The 21,802-nt window shown below is 33.7% G+C and overlaps 1 protein-coding gene across 1 annotated transcript; it reads right to left on the reverse strand.

Annotated features, from left to right (window-relative positions):
- Positions 1-5,745: 5,745 nt before the first annotated feature.
- Positions 5,746-21,710, reverse strand: LOC140043613 (N-acetylglucosaminyl-phosphatidylinositol de-N-acetylase-like). Its single transcript, XM_072088133.1, has 6 exons — positions 21,486-21,710; positions 8,725-8,815; positions 7,521-7,588; positions 7,138-7,172; positions 6,866-7,008; positions 5,746-6,529 (listed from the first exon to the last, which is right to left on the reverse strand). The coding sequence occupies exons 1-6, from the start codon at positions 21,560-21,562 to the stop codon at positions 6,425-6,427; spliced, it is 519 nt and encodes a 172-aa protein (XP_071944234.1). The 5' UTR covers positions 21,563-21,710; the 3' UTR covers positions 5,746-6,424.
- Positions 21,711-21,802: the final 92 nt, after the last annotated feature.

The raw sequence follows: 21,802 nt of genomic DNA on the forward strand, positions 1-21,802 counted from the left end.
TCCCGGATTCCAGATATTATGTTTCATAGGCCCTACCTGTACTTTTGATTTGAATTTGATTCAATCAAGCTGTGAAAGAAAGCTTATGTGAATTAACAATAACTTTCTAAAGCAAGCAAACCTCTTTGTTTTAGGTTCTTTGTTTTGTCAATTAATATCCAAAGCCCAAGTCAAAAGAAGTCTTTTCATTCTTGTAAAATTGTTTATTTCATTTGTTTCTAACTCTGCCGAGAACGCCTGTTGTTTTGTCTGCGATCGAGAGAGCGTGACGCGACGTGTGTGAATCATAATTATGGTGGGTGGTGAGTGAACAGAAAATTTAGACCATGGCATAAAAATGAAAAACAAATTTAATTACGCCCTAAATGTTGGGAGTGTATGTCATTTATCAATTAATTTTATTGGAGAAAAGTTATAATCAAGAAAATCTCCATAATGCCGAATCCATCTAAGAACTGAAAATATTATTGCAGTTTTAAACCAGAGTTCACACAGTCATACCCCTGTATAATATTGAGGTCAAGGGTGAACCTTTTAAGGTCAGCTAGCTAGAGATGTACTGTGTGTGCAACGCGTGATTTTTGGTGTAAATAAATACGAAGGATTGCGTGCGGCCAAAGTGCATGTAGAAGTAAGTAAGTAGTTTTTGTGATCCTTAAACTTTAAACAATAAACAAATAATTCACTAACACTTTATTTTTTCTCCTTAGCTAGCCTAGAGGCTGTTGTAGTGTAGTACTGTAGGTAAGGTAGGATAGCTGGCCTAGCCTGTAGTAGATAAGGACCGGTGTTAAGGACCAGGACGATTGGGCCTGTAAATAACAACTTATCTTGGGCCTACTAGGCCTAATAAATAATCAGCCTAGCCTAGCCTATCTCCTAAACATTTTTCCAATGATAAAGTGATAATGATCCTATGAAAATGTTTGTTTTGTAACACTACTGTTGACACTTTTGTTTAGGGAGTATAAACATGCAGAGGCAGTGCAGCTTCAGTAAATTCTTGAAGTTGAAAGGAGCTTTTTAGGAGAAGTACAATGGATTCCGTAGATCAACAATTATTGAATGCAGATGTACTTTTTACATCAATGATAGTTGAGCATAGCCTCAAACAAGAAAACCAGCTATACTATATAGTAAAGCTATAAAGAGATAACATTTAGATTATTATATGTAAATTTAATACTGTATGGGATAGAGATGATTAAATGTATTTTTATTGTACTTTTTAATATGTGTTTTCATATTGTAATGTTGTTCGCGCGTTTGCAGCAAGGCGCCATTTCACCGCAATACCAAATTTAACTTTCACGACAAAATCTCCAGGAATTTGACTTCTACAACTTGGGACCCCTGTGTTATTTTGGACTACACATATATCATCCAGTTTTTAATACCATACAGAATGGTATTGGTGGCATAGTCATGCCATGTCTTAATTTCCTACTGTACTTAACCACTTAAACTGTCTATTTTTTTTTATAAGTTATTGTGTAAGGCATGCAATCTTACACTATTTTCAAGTTGTCTTTCCGATTATGTTTGTTTTAGCAGTTTCTTGTACACAATAATGCATGAAGCATCTGCATTTGCTTGCAATCGCAGGGCTGCAAATTAACTTTTTTACTTGGTAGCACTATCAAATTTGTATGATGGCTCATAATAATTTTTGGTAGCACCACCAATTTTTTTAGTAGCACCTTTTCATCGACAACAACCCCCTTCCCTCAAACCCCAAACCCCATCCGCACAGATCCGTTTTTAGTTTAGTTGGGGGGGGGGGGGGAGGTATAAAAATAAAAGCCCCCCCCCCCCCCAAGTGCTGGGGGGGGGGATTTAAGTAATTATAGGTTGTTTCAATCGATTTCTGAGCACATAAATTGAGTTATGCACATTTTAGGCACTGGTACTGATGCGCCACTTATATTCACGCAAGATTTATTCTTTTTACGGTACGGAAAGAAATTACTGCTTTGTATATACGCGTAACCTTTCGTAGCCTACGCGTAAATAGACCGTAGGTCATTGTTCTCTAAACGTATCCTGCAATTTACAAAGTATTGTTCGTTGCCTACGATGTATTGTTTATGATAATATCTACGCGTCGATACACCAATGCCATCGCCTTTAGGAGCATGAACAATGGAAACAAACATGTATTTGTTGGCTAATTAAAATCCTAGTAGAAGACGTTAATTTTTGTAGCCGCCCTACACATCGGTTGTCCTAATTTGGCAGGACATCCGCCGACGAGACGACATCGGGCCCGAGGCCCTCAGCTCACGCAGAGAGAGTTTCGGCGGCCTACATGATTCAATCCGGCCATTCAATCCTACCTTGGTTTAGCGAATTATAAAAACAACAACACCTTGGCTAGGACGCAAACAAAATATATGCAAAATAAATATATATTCCATGTTAAGATTTAACATAGGCCTTTGTAAATTATTATTACGATAAAAGGCCCGACCAGAATTTGGAGGGAAAAAACGTGCGAATCGTGGGAACAGTTTATAGAGCTGTATTACGTTTCATGTGACGCAAAATTCAGGTACAAGTACTCTGTTTTGTAGCCACGTGGTAAAACAGAGTATCGCGTTTCATGACATGTGACCAGAAAACTAGGTCTGTATTAATTACGGTCTTCTGTCGGCAGTCTTTTTGAGCGACCGATTGAACGTTCTGATACTATATTTAGAATGAATTGTTTACGATCTTTTTGTTTGCATGTTTTTGGATCGACTGGACGTTCGCTATATTATTTTTATTAGTTGGCATAGTTCATTGTGTTGGATCGTGTCTCGTATACGTTTACATTGTAGGAAATTTATATTCACCGTTGTTGAGAGTAAACAAACACACACGAATGAAACATTACGAATAAAAAATATTATATTATATATTTCTTAGTAATGTACAAATTGGTCCTCCTCCGCCAGTCAAAATTAACACATTAAATAATAATTTTCACACCTTGTTACTTACTATAGAACATCGTAACCTACAAAGCCAACAACGTAGCCTGTTTTATCTACGAAGCTACTTCGTAGGAAAAGCTGCGGTATTTTCTCTGATATATAATTTTCGATAATCAGAATCTGGAATAAAGTATTAAATCTACTGATAAACAATACTGCTGTTTAATCTATATAATGAATAGATATTATTATATATATCATTAATTACATTATTTAGTAATCATGATATAACCATTATACTGCCTAAAAAATGCTGATGGCTGCGCGGCGACAATCCTTAGTATCTGCCGCGCCCGCCCTGGCTAACTTCTGTGTACGGCGGTACAATTGTTTTTTTATATTCCTTCTTTAAAACGGAGGTGATTTTCCACGAGGTTTGTGTCGTCCGCGCGTCACACTGTGCTGTGTATTTGGTGTCTTTTTGTGTGATTGGGTAAGGCAGCATACAATAAATGGACGAACTTCCAATCACAACAAGTGTAAAATGTTTAGGGGCTTTGTACGCTTGAATGAACCTGACTCCTTTGCGGCGGCGGTGACTAGTGGAAACTCCTGAGCCTTCCGTAGAGTAGAGAGAGATTAAATTACAACACAGTTAAATAGGGAAAACACACCTGACTTCAATTTGAAACAACTCGCACAAGCAGACGATCTTGTCGCGCTATGCGCGACCTATTCTGTTGCTTTAGTCGCAAACAGAAAAATTAGGTCGCAAATGCGACCAAATACCCCTTAATTTGCAGCCCTGAATCGTCTTTTGGAATATTGTCCCTTGTCATAAATGATTGAGCATTCTTTCATATTTCTTGTTCGAGCCATAATTCATCAATAATAAAATAATTAGGATTGTCTAATCAAAAAAGAACAATCACACGCAGTGAATTTATATATTAGCCTTATTATTAAACATGTGCTTTGTTTGTTTAAAAAGTACAACTTTAATGGAATTTGTCCAATGGTAAAATACCTTTTCCCGAAAATAAGTATTATTGTATGCCATTTTGAAATTAATAGAGAAGATGAAAATTTAGAAACATATACAAGTCTACTATTTGCATACAATAAATGCTACTTTTTATTGGATGTGTAATACTATCCTTTTTTTCATAAAGTTTTTTGCCTGTAATTATATTCCTATATTATCTTACTTCATTTAAGTTTATTATAGTTAGGACCCCACAACATCAAATGAAGCAAGACAAAGACCATCATTAATTACTAACCAATTCATAGAAATTACTTAAGCACAATAAACAAAGTAACAAAAAAATAATCAACCAATCAGGATCAACTTATAGGGGTGGAGTCCAAACTCCCTATAAAAAGAATAGATATTGATATAAAAAAAAGAGTCAGAAAATACAGTTCGAAAGTGAAAAGAGGGTCTAAGGCGGCACCTCAGCTTGAGCCTAATTTTTATGAGACATAATTTAATATAATAAATTCTAGATCTTAAATATTGATTTAATGTATGGCTTTCCTCAGACCATCAAGTGACTAACCGTGAACCAAATCACCATGTTTCCCAAGTATCATTATCTATGCGGAAATTTGACAGACCAGGTTCGAGTAAATTAATTATTTGTGTTTCGTCGTGCTACTAAAAAAAGCATGCTAAGAGTGGACACCCACTACATCTATAAAAAGGAAAGAAATCTATAAATTCTGAAATACATCAACTCAAATGTCATTTAAGTGATCCTGTATATATCAACTTTTTTTTTTTTATTTACTTTGTATGGATGTATGTATTCCATAAAAAGAAAATTTATTTTTGACTGTTTTGTATACATCTTTCAAATTAGGCCTATGTATGTTTTTTTTTTTGGGGTATTTATATGTTATAATTTTCTTTAAACCTTGTAACTGGACCATTTTGAAAAGCAATCCAATCAAAAGAAAGAATAAATTAAAAAAATAATATATTCCTTCAATCAAAAAAGAAATATTTATATAGCAGAGCTTATAGCCTACAACCTTGTTAAGAAATCTGAATATAGTGTAGTAAGGGATTGGCAAGAGACAACAAAGCAATTTGATGTCTGCTGTTTTAAAGGACTACATAGAAAATGGCACATTATTAAACATTTGCCTCATGTTAGCTGGCTCAGGTTCTGTATGGTGAAAAAACTACAGCTCTAGAAGCAAATCGACATGAACAGCATGAGGTGTAGAGATAGCAGACACCCAAACTGTTGGTTTTAATTTTGTTTAGATCATAGAACAATAGGGTAGTACTATATACTGTAGTACATATTTAAACAGTAAATGTCTCTGAATGAAACTGCAATACCTACCTGCACGATCAGTGAACAGCAAACAATCACAGTTTTCTCTCTGCCCACCATTAATGTCTATAGATTTGTTTGCGAGAAGTTTCGCGCAGTTTGTTGGAATTTAATTTGTGGCAGTCAAAAAAATTGACTGGCTTACTGTATGTAAAAATAACCTTATGGACAACACGGCTCTATGACGGTTAGGAAATTATTAAATTATAAAAACAATCTTTCCCAATCCCAGATACTTATCCATATGTAACCTTTTATATACATGAGCTTATGAGTCTTTAAATGTCTTTAAATCTGAGGTAGAGGCATGAATTTTAAATATAATATATTTGGTTAATTGTACATAAATCAAATATGTGCAACATATACCATGACAAAAAAAACATGAATTTCCCTTAAAATGGTAAATACAAAATTATGCTATAAAAACCACACCACACCCTTTATTTTTTATAGTATTTTAAAAATGCCCGTCTATTTACAACATTTGTGTACAAAAGAATAGAGATTTTACTGTGTAATTTGAACTATCCCCACTGATAAGAAAGTGGTTATTTTAAACAAGATCATGTAACACAAATAAAATTTCCAAAAATTATTAATTATCGATAATTATTGGAATGTATGATCATTATACATTTTTTCCCATACCTGGCCTTTAAAAATTTTAAAAATAAATGAAAAATAAAAAGTTCCTGTAAAATCTGGGGAAAAAACCTGACCGCAGACCACATTAGCACTTGCGCTTACTGGAACAAAGAACAGTGCAGGGGCAAACTTTGATGCTATACCACTAGCCAAGAGGAGGAAGCAATTCTGATGTCTCTTTCGCAAAAATGCAATAATCCATCAAACGGATGATAAAGGCATTATATTGTTATCAATGTGGTTAGTACAAACAACTGATTAGTGGTGACATTCACATAACATGGTGACATGACTGATGTTCACTAATGAACATCTTTACCTGCACTTGAATTTGCTTCATGAAAATGCCCTTCACTTCCAAATGATGTCAATGGTTAATTAAATATGCAGCAGCAAATTCTGGATTCAGGCTTTCTTCTTGTACAGTACAGACCAATTGAAGAATGATCAATCATTAAGCGCTTTCATCTCCAATAGTTAATACATTGTGGCTTCACTTGACTTAACATGTTATTCCTCGAGCACATGGACATTATTTATAAACATATACTGTGAGAAAAGTATATGCAATACCCTAAACCACAATAGTTGACTCCAGTGTTTCACCATTGCTCTCTAAAATAAAAACAAATACATTTTTTTTTTAATAAACTGATACACCGTTTTATTTATTTGTGAAACTTCTAACTTCCCCGCTATGACTAGGATTCAATATTTCAACATTAATTATGTCAAATTTAATGAAATGTCTAAAATATGCATTTGTAAATAATGTATTTAAAAGACATCAAGTCAACCCATCAGATTCTTGAAAATACAATTCTCAATGTGCTCCGTCTTTTTATTTAAAGTTATCTTGATTGATTTCTAAAGGTTTTCCATCAATAGGCCAACAAATAGACCTTCACAGCTTAGTTTTTCTAATAGCAAGATGAACAATTGTAAACTTACTTGTGTGCGTAAAACTTGCAGAGGGCTGGATAGGAAAAGGTAACTGCTCGTGTATAGGTGACAGATTAAAATAAATGGTAGACTAAAGATGGAAAGGTATTTCATAAAACAACTCTCACTTTTCAGTACCAATACTTCTATTTCTGAAATATATAAAATAAAAAATAATTTTAAAAAAAAATTTCATAAGGTGAAATGTAAAATGTATATTTATAGACTTCATGAAATTAGTTGTACCATTGCAAACATAAACAACATTCATACTATCTTACCTGTTTTAAATTTCTTTGAGTTGCGTTGAAGCATCCTAAAAAAAATAATTTTGTTATACTGTATAATTATATAGTGTCACTGAACTGATTCTATCCAAATTGGAAATAATCTTATCTACAAATGTATAACTAGGAAAAGGATAAGTAAAATCTATTAAATAGTATTTAAGGAAAACATCTCGCTGTGTAATCTCAATATATACAACCTAAATGCAAAAGAAAATGGCCAGGAAGAAGTCAAGTTCCAGAAAAAAAGAATTCCTGAAGTACACAATGCTCAAGAGGATTTCTTGTATCCTGCAACTCAGCAATTTCTTTTTATCAAACCACAAAACAAGTTGATCCAAAAATATAGTAAGCAAAGAACCTTTATATGTACTCACTGTATAGCTTGAAAAACTGAAACATGATTGCGGTGACCACTCACACCATAGGCATCAAATGTGACTATCTACCAAGAAATAGTTAAGAACAAGGTTAACACAAGCTCAAAGAATGTACAACCTCTGTAAACCAAACTCAGGGTAATAAATATAAAATAGTCAACCAGATATACTGTACAGGTTAAATTCATGGTTCAATGGTTCTAAGTGACCACTCACATACATTAAACCATACATTTACCCTTTGACCTGATTGACTACTTCCAAAATAGTCTGAACAGGAAATCATTTGTTTATAACTCCTCCCATCCAAACTTAGCATTCCAAAGACAATCATAATAATGCACTTGTCAATTGTATGACCCACTATACGACCCCCCGGGAGGTGCGTCATTTGTCCGATGTGCGTCATACTTTTGAATACCATGACGCACCCGTGCGTCAAAAAGGTGACTTACCTTTAGGTGACCATGACGCACCCATTTTGACACACTGTGACCATGTTGTTTATGATATGGTGGGTGGTAAAGTGACGGACATTGACACACCTTGTTCATTGATGTGACGTACCATCTAGGTTTTTTGACGCACCCCTGCGTCAGTAATTATTTGTAAATGACGCACCCATGACGCACCTCTCCCGGGGGTCGTATAGTGGGTCATACAATTGATAAGTGCATAAGTTTTACTAAACTTTGTGCAATTTCTATTTCATATTTGTCTGTTCAGATGGTCATACAAACTATTATTTATGTGTCAACAACTTTGTAGATATAAGTGTAAAATGAAGATAAAATCAGACTTTTTTAATCCAATTTTTGGTCAAAGTTATGTAAAATTAAAATTACATTAATGATTACTGTGACAATGTATCTTTAAATGTCAAAATGATTCAACCAGCAAAACACAATTTCTAAATCAATGTCTAATGTTTTAACATTGGTTGGTATGTCTGTGTATGGTCTATGATGTACACATAGACTGCAGTTGAGGCTCCAGTAAGCCTTTAGCCATGGTGATGCTAGTGTAAAGTAGGTCTAGCATTTTTTTACAAATCCATTGAAGTTCACTTAACTCCATTTATTTCTTCCATAATGCTACCGAATGATGCTAGTCTGAACGGCAAACCCTTAGGTTAGTGTCTCTGATACACCATGCCTGTATAATCTAAACAAAGTTTAGTTCCTATAATCATTACACTTACCCTATTAATTGAGTGGGCGCTCACTTGTTGTTCAACATATTTAGCAATAACAACTGGATCCCAATCAATTTCAGGACTATCTGGTAGATTTCTACATACAAAAAATATGTACTTTATTTAATTTGTTGGCATTATAAACATATTTGACATGGATAACATTTTTCATTATATTGTTCTAACAAATAGTCCATGGTAAGAATAAGATAACAATTGAGGAATACTGTATACTGTAGAATAACTAGTAACATATTATTCGTAATCTCAATATAGGAATATTGCCATGCGACATTGTATTTTTAATATTTTGGCATTATAAAAATCCCAGAACATCTCACAGAATTTGAACCCCAGATCTGACCGTAGGCCAGCATCCCTTTTGATTCAAATTATTTTCTTTTTAAATTCAATTTATTTTAATTCTTTTTGTTGCAAATTTACATCTTGTCATATTGTATTTTTGTGAGGTCCCTAATGAGTTTTGGCTGGATGGACAACCATCGTAAAATATTGTTGAAATAATTATCTCTTTTCTCGAACTCTGGCACTTTGTAAATTCTCCTATAAACCGCTTCCCTAAGCTTTGGTCTCAGTTACCTTCCTTATTACGTCAATTAGCTGTTTAACTGAATATTTTCCACATCTTTTATCATCTATTTGACTCTTTCCTTCTTGATAATTATCTTTAACTTTTTTTTTTTTTTGCATATTTAATTCAATTTTGTTGTACAGTAGATAGGCATAATTGTTCTTTTTTTATATTTTTTGCAGTTACACTTACAGTAATCTTGATCAATTTATCTCTGTATATTTTATCTTATGATTTGTTGGTCAATTTACAGCATTAGCATCTTTGCAGTCTTTGATTGTTTTTAAAACTTTTGCTTTGGCTTCTTTTGTTTCGAATTTTAACACCTAACAAAACATGGCTAATTGTTTATTAGTCCTCATTTGCATACTTATTCATTGTTATAGCCATTTCCTGGGCCATATTATAACTACCCTATCTGAATGTGGAATTAATGTCATTCCTGATGATTTTTTTTGTCTAGTGTGGGTTTTAATATCATACTCTATTACAAATATTATATTTTTAAAGCATATTTTTCCTCTCATTTATAACGTTAAATGTAGTACTGTAATAAAAACATTTGCTATATACATAAAATGATTGATTTTGATGTTTTTAAAACCATATTTATATTTGCATTCGTTACTTTACATTTAAAAAAAAAACAAGACAAAGTTATTTAAATATATAAAATAAGTAACATAATGGCAATAAAAAGACGATAAAAATTGATAAAAACGTACTTTTGACAGTTGTCATTATTCTATAAAGCTCGTGTTTGGGTAGATGATGATCAAATAGAAAATAAAATTTAAACTTGAATTTCCTCTTGTTTTGGATAAAGTTTTATACTTTTTTAAATAATATAAATTATACAGTAAATGACAATTAATGCATGAATATTACAGTGGAAAGTACAAAATGGGGACAGGAAATACTTTAAAAAGACTGAACCGAAAAGCTTTGGCATTTTTTTTTTTTTTGCCGTTTTTCTTACTTTGTATTATTGACTTATTTATTTTCATGACTCGATTTGAGCAAAATGTGTATTTCAATTTTAGTTTAAAACTTGTACTAATTGTAATAAAAATTCTTTGCCTTTATGAAATTTTACATTTTGGATTGTCGTTGCGCAAGAAAATATTAAGTTATATTAATGTAAACAAAAATAAGAAAGATCTTTAGCTTATACTGCCAAAACCTATGAATTAAATTTCCAAAGAATTAAAATGCGGGAATTCTTCAATTAAATTATAGGAAGTAACATTAACAATAATCTCTATTGAAAAAAACAAGCTAACATTGACCGTCATACACCCCAACTCTAACAACGATACCCTTCATGATTGGTGGGTATTGTCCGGGTGGTTATTGTCGGATTTCCAAACAGTCATGTTTTCACAAAAAAATAATTAAAATTGGGCCAGTAAAAAAAAAATAGACCAATCGGAATAAGGCTAACCTTAAAAAAATAGAACCTTTGTATATAATGTAATTGTTATGAAATAAGTTGAGTGTGTGGTCTTGTAAAAACCTTGAACATGGATCTTTAGTGCCATTCCATGTTGAATTCGTTTTTTAGTGGTGTTTAATGAGCTCTATGGTCTGTTTCTGCTGGATTTTTAAAATTATATTTAAAATTTTCATTTCTGCTCAATTTTTGCTGCTAAATAAGATCCGTTTAAATCAGTGGGTGATCATCAACGGAAATCATTAACAGTACCCAAAATGCAATGAGCACTGGCAGTCAATTCAAACAATACTGCAGTGTAGTTGACTGTCAATCAAATAACCGATATTTTGAGTTGCAGCTAAAAGTTGCACAGTAACCAGTTTATAACATTCTAACACCAAATCGATTTTAATTTGGGTTAATTTATTTACACAGTAATTAACCGAATATTTGTTGGCAGCAGAAACAGGGGACCCTACATTCTGAAACATGTAAACCTACCCATCTTCAATTATTGTTACTGCCGATGGTTGAAAACCAAGAACAGTGCAGCTTTTCATCAACTCTTTTCTTCTTACATCACCCTGTTTATAGTAATCACCTTTGAGTAAAATAAATTTTATAAATCGGATATTTGTTTACTCTAAAACATCCAGCATTAAGACCATAAATATTCATTCATTAGAATATCATAACACTCATAACATATAATATAGAAAATAAATAACATATTACTTAAAGTATTTTACAATGCACAATGACTGCAAAAAATGCAACATCAATAAAACATGACCGTAACGCCTGGCCTAGCTGCTGCACTGTAGGTTTTCGCCTTCGCCACGACGTAATCGGCGTCATGCTTCGTCAGTCTAGCCAGCCTGGAGTTTTACTTTGTGTTTGTTTTTTTTTTGTCAATCAATATAAAATAGGTATCCCAATGAAAAAATTTAGATTAATTAATTTACTTTACAGTAATTAGCATTTTGCAATTTAAATGATTGAAATCCGATTACCCGTTCTAAAGTTATGGATATTTAAAGTGGTAAAAAAATATACTATTTTTTGCTTAAAAATTTTCAGTTAAAATTGGAAGCATTTTTTAAAGACCCCTTCCCTGCAATTTTGGACGTTTTTTGGAAAATAATACATATGTATCACTTTAAAAACATTAAACCATGTCATTCCTTGTCTTAAATGTACGTTTTATGGTAAATTATGATAAAAAGTGAGAAACAATGCACTACCTAAGTAGCTCGTGGCGATCGACCTCTCGTGGACGGTCTTAGGCCTAGCCTAGCTAGGCTTAGTTTTGTAGGCCTAGCTGGTAAACATCGGTAACGTACGAACATCGTACGCTACCTATATACCTAGCCTGACGTTGTATAGTTGCTGCATTAATTGTCTTTCTATTTTTGCCAGACTCCGTTGATACAAATTGGGGAAAACCCGGTATTTTCGCTGAAAAGTTAGGAGTCTTCCATTTGTTTTGGCCTCACGATCGATCGAAAAGTGGGCAAATTACAGGTGAAAAACAAAAATATCCATCCGCGCGCAATGCATTTTGGGATTTATAGCGGGCCGCTATAATTATTAGAATCAACTTATTTTTCACATTTTTAACCGTTTAAAGACGAAAAAAGTTATCGCAATAGGACCATATAATAGTATTATTTTTACATTAAATATAGTTTGTGATCTTAAATTAGATCTAAAAAACGTAGGGAATGGGGCTTTAAATACAGTCGACTCTGCCCAAGTCAAATCTAATGGGACCTGTATAAAAATTCGAGTTACGCGAACTTCGACTTACAGATTTGCAAAAAAAATGCTAGGCCTAGGTTCACTCACTAGTCGCGCTATGGCTAGGCCTAGTGGACCCTGCCCTGTTGCGATCGCGGCCAACGCGATGAGCCTTCTTGAATTGAGTTTGCTTAGCTAGCTAGCTAGCTAGGCCTAATAAATGCTAAGCCTCTTTATCGGCAATGATAAACTGTATTTTCTTTTCTGGTTTAAGCCCGAAACAATACAAAAACGTATAATATATACATTTCGGTTCTTATTCGAAGAATTATATTATATTATTTTACGGCACTTTTAAATTTTGGCCTAGGCTATATAACACACACAAATTGCTATTAACTCACACAAATACCTATATATAGGGGATAGGGAAAATCAATTAACGGTTTTTGTTACTTGCAGTTGTGTTTTAATGATTAAAATTAGTAGAGGCATACTTTAATAACTAATTCTCATAGTAGTTGATGAATCAAGTCGATACGATGACATCATCATGCCAGAATCCAATATGGCGTCCAAGTTGGCGGGAAAAACAGGGTATTGCTAAACCTCCCAAAAAAACATAGCAAACTCCACCGAACCAACATAAAAGTGATTGAATCATCGAGTGTACGACCCACTGGGTATATAAAATATTATATATCTTTGGGATAAAACATCATTTTTTGGTCAAAAATTAGCAATCATTTTTTACCAAAAAAATGATGTTTTACCCCAAAAATAAGTAGTTAACAGTAGAAATTTAATTTTTGTTTACATGGATATACCCAGTGGGTTGTACACTACCTGATTCAATCACTTTTATTATGTTGGTTTGGTGGGGTTTGCTATATTTTTTTGGAGGTTTGCAGGATTTAGCAACCATTTTTTACCAAAAAATGATGTTTTACCCCAAAAATAAGTAGTTAACAGTAGAACTTTAATATTTCTTTTACATGGATACCCAGTGGGTTGTACACTACATGATTCAATCACTTTTATGTTGGTTCGGTGGGGTTGGCTATGTTTTTTTGGAGGTTTCCGGGGTTTAGCAATACCCTGTTTTTCGCGCCAAATTGGACGCCATATTGGATTCTGGCATGATGATGTCATCGTATCGACATGATTTATCAACTACTATGAGAAGTAGTTATTAAAGTAAGCCTCAGCTAATTTTAATCATCATAACACAACTCCAAGACCCTGGGATGGGAATTTTTTTCTGACATTCTATGGTATCCTTTTGCAAAAAAACCGTATACAAACGTATACGATTTATATACATTTCGTATATGTTTCGTATAGGAAGTCCACTTCGTATACGAAACGTATACGTCAATTCGGAAGTTCCTGCCCGCATAATAAACATATACGAACCGTATACGATCATTTATAAACAATTTCCTAATTATACGATCCGTATACGACGATTCGTGTATACTGCATCGTATTACCAAGCGAAAAGGGACTGTCCCTCTTTTTACAAGACGACGATAGCATACGTTTACGATGGCAGGAGCATCTTGACTTCAATAATTAGTGTACAATTTGGGTTTTTTTTCAGTCGGTATATGTACATTAAATTCCCTATGATGATTTAGTTCCTAGTTTTCCCGAATGAAAACGAAACGAAACGAAATAAACGATTAAATTGAAAGTGCTTTAAATAATATTAATGTACTTGGAAATAAATAAATATTAAATTGGGCCCGCAGTATATTAAATTTAAAACGAGTAAGTAAAATCCATAAATTACGATTTAATAAAAATGTAGAATACATGTAGCTCCCTATTATATATATGGAATGATCCAAATAAATTCGCCCAAAACGTGCCTGTGTTATGTGCGCTGCATGCATGCATCACATGGATGGATCAGATTTCATTCATTTTCAATCATCATTGTTGATTTTTTGGCTACGGGTTTTAACTCACCATAAAAAAAAATAAAAAATGGGATGTAGGCCTAGTTACAGTAGGCCCAAGTAGATAGTAAATTTGATGACTTCTAGCTAGCTAGGCTATAGGCATATTGTAATTGTATATATCGAATATGCAGTATATAGCTACTGCAGCAGCTCTAGTAAACTAAGAGTAATTAAGGCCTGGGGAAAATACGCCAAGGAAAAGAGTCTGTGGTACACTCATTGTGAAAATAAGCTAGCTAGCTTTCCCCCATATATTAGATTTGGTTATATTGTATTATTTTAATAACCTACTCTAGCTAGTAGTATATCAACAACGGTGAAATGGAAATACGATGCATTATGGATATCATCGTTGCAGAGTTAGGGGGTGCCAACAAAACATTCAACAGCCAGAAATACAAAAAAAGAAGCTCCGACATTTTTATTTAGAGCATTTTACTATTTTAGGCATACAGAACTAATTGCTGTACATTTCCTAGAGTTATCACTGATAAATACAATCTAACATAACCTACATATAACTTTAAAAATCCAAATGATAAATTGTACGCGAACGCAGTAAAACCAACCAGTTAAATGTTTGTTAAATAATTATTTTACATCTCCCTGGTAAAATGGTACCCTACGCCCCATTTTTATGCCTCCATCATTGATAAGCCGAGCGGTATTTAATTATTTTTATTATTTAATTCGTAAATTAAAAAAAAAAATTGTTAATATAAATATGTGAACCTTTGTAACTTTTTGTTGTATATGCGCGGGCGCGATACTATTTAATAAGATAGGCTTTATTCATATCATTGGCGTGGAGTGGTAAACAACTATGAGCCTAGTTGATACCGCCTCGTAACTACGTATTGACGTTTAACTATAATATTGAATATGCACTGTTAGTGTTACTTTAAAAAAGGATGTAATAAAACTGTGTACAATATTAGTAGGTAATAGTTTTTTTGTGCCCCCTCTGTACACACGCCTGCCGGCTATTTGTTTATCATTTTAATGAATGCAGTACGAGTCTAACTCCAAATAAAGATATAGAACACATTTTGAGAATTCAAAGTGTTGATCTTTTTTAAGAATCTGATATATACCATGAATCATCTTTTTACATAATATACAGCATAAGCATGTACAATCTAATTTAATTGTCACACAATTGAATTAACAAAGGACAATGATTTCAAATAAACTGTTACAAATAAACAATTATTAATGAAATAGTTGGGGTATTGTTGGGTCCATGGGAAATCAACAATGTTTAGTAGACTTATTTAATTTGTTATTTAAAGTTGAGGGTAGTTCTTTTTTAAACATATTGGAATACCATGAAAATAAAGAAAGATATGTTTTGTGATTTCTTAATCACCAAGTAGAAATACCGCTGAGATAAATGAAAGCAATTCAATCTGTTCGCTACCGGGAATAAATTGAGATTCGATATAATTGTATTTACTATCACCACTAATTGTGGTTTTTTTTTCCCTCGGCGGAAGTGATCGACTTCATATTCAAAATCCGAATGTATTCATCGTTAAATAATAATTATTATTATTATTATACAATGACCCCACTTCTGTTTTGGGTCATGGTTTTCCTCTTCGGCATTATTTGCCGAATTATTGTTACTCCATCTCCATTGCTACAACACACGTCGCGGAATAATTTCGCTTAACATAACGATGTAATTTGACCACCCAGAGCTCGCACGTGGCGTGACGAATTGAGAACGACGAACCCGATGATTCACCCGATGATATGCATGATTGGCCACCAGGGAGCCGAGTCGACCACGAGTTGGAACTTTAGGCAACCGAGCGACGCTCGGTCGTCGTCGGCGGCTGCACTTACTGACCTCTGTCATATTTTATCAAGGAAAACTGCAAACAACATCGTCGATTTGTGAAAATGGCCCCTTGTTTTTTCTAGGCCTACTGTACCTAGTAGTATACTAGGTAGCTGTTACTACTGTTTAGCGTACTTTATTTACTTGCGAAAAACGTTGTTTGAATTTTATCGGTAGCCTAGGCTATCTAATAAATATAGAAATAAATATGATCTTATGTACTAGCTCCTACTACTTACTAATAATACTACTATCTAATGGCTGGTGCTAGCCTAGACCAGAGCCTACGTACATATTTGTTGTAATGACAATTTAAATGTTTTATTTAGCTCTATTCTACTCATTACTGCTATTATATAATTTATAAAATGGCCTAGTTTGTTCGTATATGATTCGTATATGATGATTCTTATCATGAATAAACAACGTATACGTTACGTATGCTAAACGTATACGACGCCAACTCTTTGTGGAGCAACAGAGTGGAAATAATGTAAACAGTGAAATCGTATACAATCCGTATACGTCGTATACGTTTTCAGCGTATACGGATCGTATACGGCTTTTTTGCAAAGGGATACTCTATCAGAAAAAAAAAAAAAATTTTCCTATACTTTTTTCCCACAAAATTTGTACTGCACCCAGGCTAATACACTAGCGCGAGTTGTAGGACGCCGCCTATACTATACAACTTGCTTGAGAGAACCGATATGGTCCCACATTATCCCCTTTGTCGTTTGAAACGTATGTAATTCGATAAACAAACCGGCTTTTTTTTTTTAGCGCGTTGTTGCCGCGTAATTTGTGACTTCGACTTATACGATATAAATCACTGAAGAATGTGTATTTGGACCGCAAAAAGACGTCAACTTAGACAAATTTCGACTTAGAAAAATTTGACTTACAAATAAAAATTACACAGCAATGTATAGGAAAGAATTGGGACTTTCCTAAAAATTTGACTTCCGCGATTTTTCGACTTACACAAATTCGACTTAGGCGGAGTACGACTGTAGTTGTAACTTTTTGTTAAACCTATAGATATCACAGAGTTGTACAACTCTATTTTTTTAAATTTTTTTTTAAAGCCTCAATGAAACCTATTTTTAAAATTATTGGTCCGCAAAGTTGGTTGGAAAGCATTTTGCACCCATTTTTGCTGGATTTCTCTAAAAAATGAAAAAAAAATGCAATTTTTCAATGATCTGTGACTTTTGAACTACTGTACTAACTCATTTAATTTTTGTTTGTACTTGTTAGAATGTGTGTAGGTTTCATTAATAAATATACTTAAAATTAAGAGATATGTGTAATATGAAACAAAAATAAACAATGGGTCAAAATAAAAAAAAATTTAAATTAATCAATGTTAATTTAAAAAAACAATTGTTTACATGAATAGTATAACATTATAAAAATGGTTTTCTTTTCGTATTTCTATTACAGGTAATTTTTTGTTATAGGACCCTAACGGAAATAAACCGTAAGGTTTTATTGGGTCATCCTGAGCTTTGTTTTTTACTTTTAAGTTTTATATTACAACTGTCCATTATTGTATTGTTATTTATGTGCTCGAATAAAATTGAATTCTAACCATTATTAGTACGTTATTAAATTGAAATACGGAGCAAGTTTAGGCCAAGTAACGTCTAAGTATTTCGGTCACAGTTAATGACTTTCGACCGCCGTATACAGGGTCAAATGTAAAGTTGGTAAATTAGATTAATATATTTCTTCAGTGCATTGAAGCATTTGCATTGTATACTTGGATAATAAATCTTCCGCACATTACACCAATCTTAAGTTGTTAAATTAATGTCTAAAAACAGAAATTCTACGTTGGAAAAGGACATGTCAATCCCCGACATCGCTGCTGTCGCACACCTCGAGTCGAGCCGGCCTAACTTGAGCGAGGAAAACTAAACGACATGTTCAAAAAATGTAATGTACCATTCGCTGATAGGGTGCATTAATGTATTTACCGTATATTTCGGTGTATAAGTCGCACTTTTGACACGCAAATTTGACCTGTAAATTAAGGGTGCGTCTTATACACCGAACATAAATGCCTCACCACACAGAGTGTAAATCGTCACCTCGTTGGCTAGGCCTGAGTAGGCTAGGCCTAGCTATAGTGTACTAACGTAACGGCAACCTGCTTCTGCCTAGTTTTCAAGGCATTTTAGCGTGATGTTATACTAAATATGATGAAAAGATTTGTTTATTATGGAGCCGTTTTAGGCGCTCCGATAAAATTTCATTTGTAAACGTTTACGATTGGAATAGTATTTATTTAGTTATACGCACGATCGCCGACCGCTCCGTACCCCCAGCGCAAGCCCTTCTTGGCGGCCACATGTTGGACGGTATTTGACTAGTATATTCTCCAGGTGATTATAGCATGGACCTAGCTTACACACTTCTCGGATACATACTGTAGATACTAATCGAATTTGATTGTCCGTGAAAACGTGCGCCCTCTCGAAATGATCGAGCGAGGCTAGCCCACACACGTGCGTGTTACACACACGGTCATGCACTCGATGTTGCGGGTGCGAAACTCATGAATAGAAACAACTTGTTGAGGCTGGGCGCGGCCGAGCATAGGTAAGAAAAAACCTAAATAAAGGACGCCGTTGTAGACAAAATATATTATTACAATAATATTGATTACAATTTAAAAAAAACATTGTTTTGATGAAATATAAGGTGCGTCTTGTACATCGACGATATAAAAAATACCGATATTTTACTCTCAGTTAGGGGGTGCGTCTTGTACACAGGTGCGACTTATACATCGAAATATACGGTAACAGAAAACGGCACAACACCCGCGTATTTTACAGTACAATATTTTAATCACTATAATATTTACCGAATTATAATGGTTGAATCTTTAAAATTCCGAACGGTATTTACGCCTCGTGCACCGTTTTAAATGTAGTTCGCACAATTACCATGCACAATACGTTTGTAATCTATGTTTTATCGATTTCAATGTAGATTTAGCTATAATTTAATACCAAAAAGCATAATATTTTTCCATAAACGATAATTTAAAATTGAAACAAACTCGAGCGTGTACAATTACAGATTTCTAAATAAGTCACAGTAAAGTTGACTGGTTGGACCGCCTACAACAAGTTGAGCCGCCACTGATTTCTATGGAATGCTCACTGCGTATTTTATTGTGTACAGTGTAATAAAAAAAAATACATAATTATATGTACTACAATTTTGTCGCCATAACAACAACAAAGGAAAGTAGTTTAACATAATATTTTAGTATCTTTCGAGTTAAAGTGTAGTGGATTCCCCACAAATTTTCTCGCGTGTACTACTTGATTGAAGTCACATTGTCTCTCAGGACTAATAAAATATTGACAAACATTCTTTGAATGAGGTTAAAATTAAATAAAGATTTTTTTTTATTTACTTTTAATCATTTACTATCATATTTTATTGCATTTTACAATGTTATATTTAACAAAATATTTTATGAAAGTAAAATGACGTAGTTCATACAATTGCCGACTTAGTGGGCAACTTGTTTACATCGTTCGTGGCTAAAAACGATCATTTTCATGTTTTAGACTGTATTATAATATATAGAAAACTACAACAAGTAAGATTTTCATAATTTTTTTAATTGTAATATAATATACTATTACTAAAACAGTAATATTAAAGACCCCTTCCCTGCAATTTTGGACGTTTTTTGGAAAATAATACATATATATATCACTTTAAAAACATTAAACCATGTCATTCCTTGTCTTAAATGTACGTTTTATGGTAAATTATGATAAAAAGTGAGAAACAATGCACTACCTAAGTAGCTCGCGGCGAGCGACCTCTCGTGGACGGTCTTAGGCCTAGCCTAGCTAGGCTTAGTTTTGTAGGCCTAGCTGGTAAGCATCGATAACATACGAACATCGTACGCTAGCTATATACCTAGCCTGACGTTGTATAGTTGCTGCATTAATTGTCTTTCTATTTTTGCCAGACTCCGTTGATACAAATTGGGGAAAACACGGTATTTTCGCTGAAAAGTTAGGAGTCTTCCATTTGTTTTGGCTTCACGATCGATCGAAAAGTGGGCGAATTACAGGTGAAAAACAAAAATATCAATCCGCGCGCAATGCATTTTGGGATTTATAGCGGGCCGCTATAATTATTAGAATCGATTTATTTTTCACATTTGTAACCGTTTAAAGACGAAAAAAGTTATCGCAATAGGACCATGTAGTATTATTTTTACATTAAATATAGTTTGTGATCTTAAATTAGATCTCAAAAACGTAGGGAATGGGGCTTTAACTTTTGAATATACATCGCTATCCCCGAATAATATAACTAGCTAACTTCTATTTGAAGAAACAATTAAGCACCGGCGATAGAATAGCATTTGGCGTTTCATAGAAAATAACGTTTTTTGCTGGCTCAACTAGAATCCATATGTAGAGTAGGGCTTCGAAGTTCCCAAATGGGAATTTTTTTTAATTTTGCTCGATTGACAATGACAAATTTAATATTGAAAAAATAATGGCGCTAGTTCCGTTTCGCAGTCATTTATTTTGACTCAAATTTGTTAAGTAACTTTATCGTGATTACCACACCTTAGAATTAGGCCTCAAAAATACTTATTACAAAAAGGAGATCACACATAAAGTAACAAATAAATCCTTACATTATTGATGAATTTACAGACGTGTTTTTCGCACATCGGTTCGTGAATTTCAATGTTGTTGTTTCTATGGAGCGCCAAAAGAGCAACTACTATAATAGAGAGCTAAAAACTCAGTATAATTCGTATATTTAATGCACAGGTGCAAAACTGAACTAGCGCCAAAATAATGTGTTCAATATGGATTCCACAGAGTTTTAGCCCTCTATATTAATGTTGCCTTCCATGGTCTATAGAAACCAAAATATGCGAAAATGAATGATTTCGTACAATCACAGTCAATAACATTAACACAAGGCCTCTTTACTAGCTAGGGCTAGGCCTCTAGAAAGGTAATCTTTTCTACTTCAAGATCACCTAAATAGACCTTTCGACAGAAGAGGTGTGTTGGTCGAGAAGATTGCCATTATGTTGTTGTGCATTCCGAACTACTCTACTAAAAAAAAGTGGCATCAATCATCATGCATTCACATCACACGTGGGGGTATCACATATCTCACCTAACGACAAACACAGCAAACGGCATGCTGCCTTCTGACCAATTAAGTGGTTGATAATTGGTCCAAAAAACATACATTCGTCGTCTGGATGTGCAGTTACAATTAGAGAATTCAAATCACGAATTCTACGTCCTTTGGTATGCCTTGACAAGCCAAGAATACCGTAACACAGCAAACAAATAAAAAGATACACAAACGCACATGCTACAACCACTGACTCCGCCGCCATCATCTCGCTCTATTTTTGACATTTGTTTGAGCTTGGTGTTTTTTATGATCTCAAATTCAATAGCGCCACCAATTCCTAAACTACATAT

This window comes from Antedon mediterranea, chromosome 3 (genome assembly GCF_964355755.1).
Source record: "Antedon mediterranea chromosome 3, ecAntMedi1.1, whole genome shotgun sequence".
NCBI lineage: Eukaryota > Metazoa > Echinodermata > Crinoidea > Comatulida > Antedonidae > Antedon > Antedon mediterranea.

Excerpts from the sequence above, each read along its gene's own strand:
- LOC140043613 (XM_072088133.1), bottom strand. The coding sequence starts at position 21,562 with ATGTATGTTTTTTGGACCAATTATCAACCACTTAATTGGTCAGAAGGC. Across the intron at positions 8,816-21,485 it reads TTTGCTGTGTTTGTCGTTAG|AAATCTACCAGATAGTCCTG; the intron begins GTGAGATATGTG and ends TTTTGTATGTAG. Across the intron at positions 7,173-7,520 it reads TCAGTTTTTCAAGCTATACA|GATGCTTCAACGCAACTCAA; the intron begins GTGAGTACATAT and ends TATTTTTTTTAG.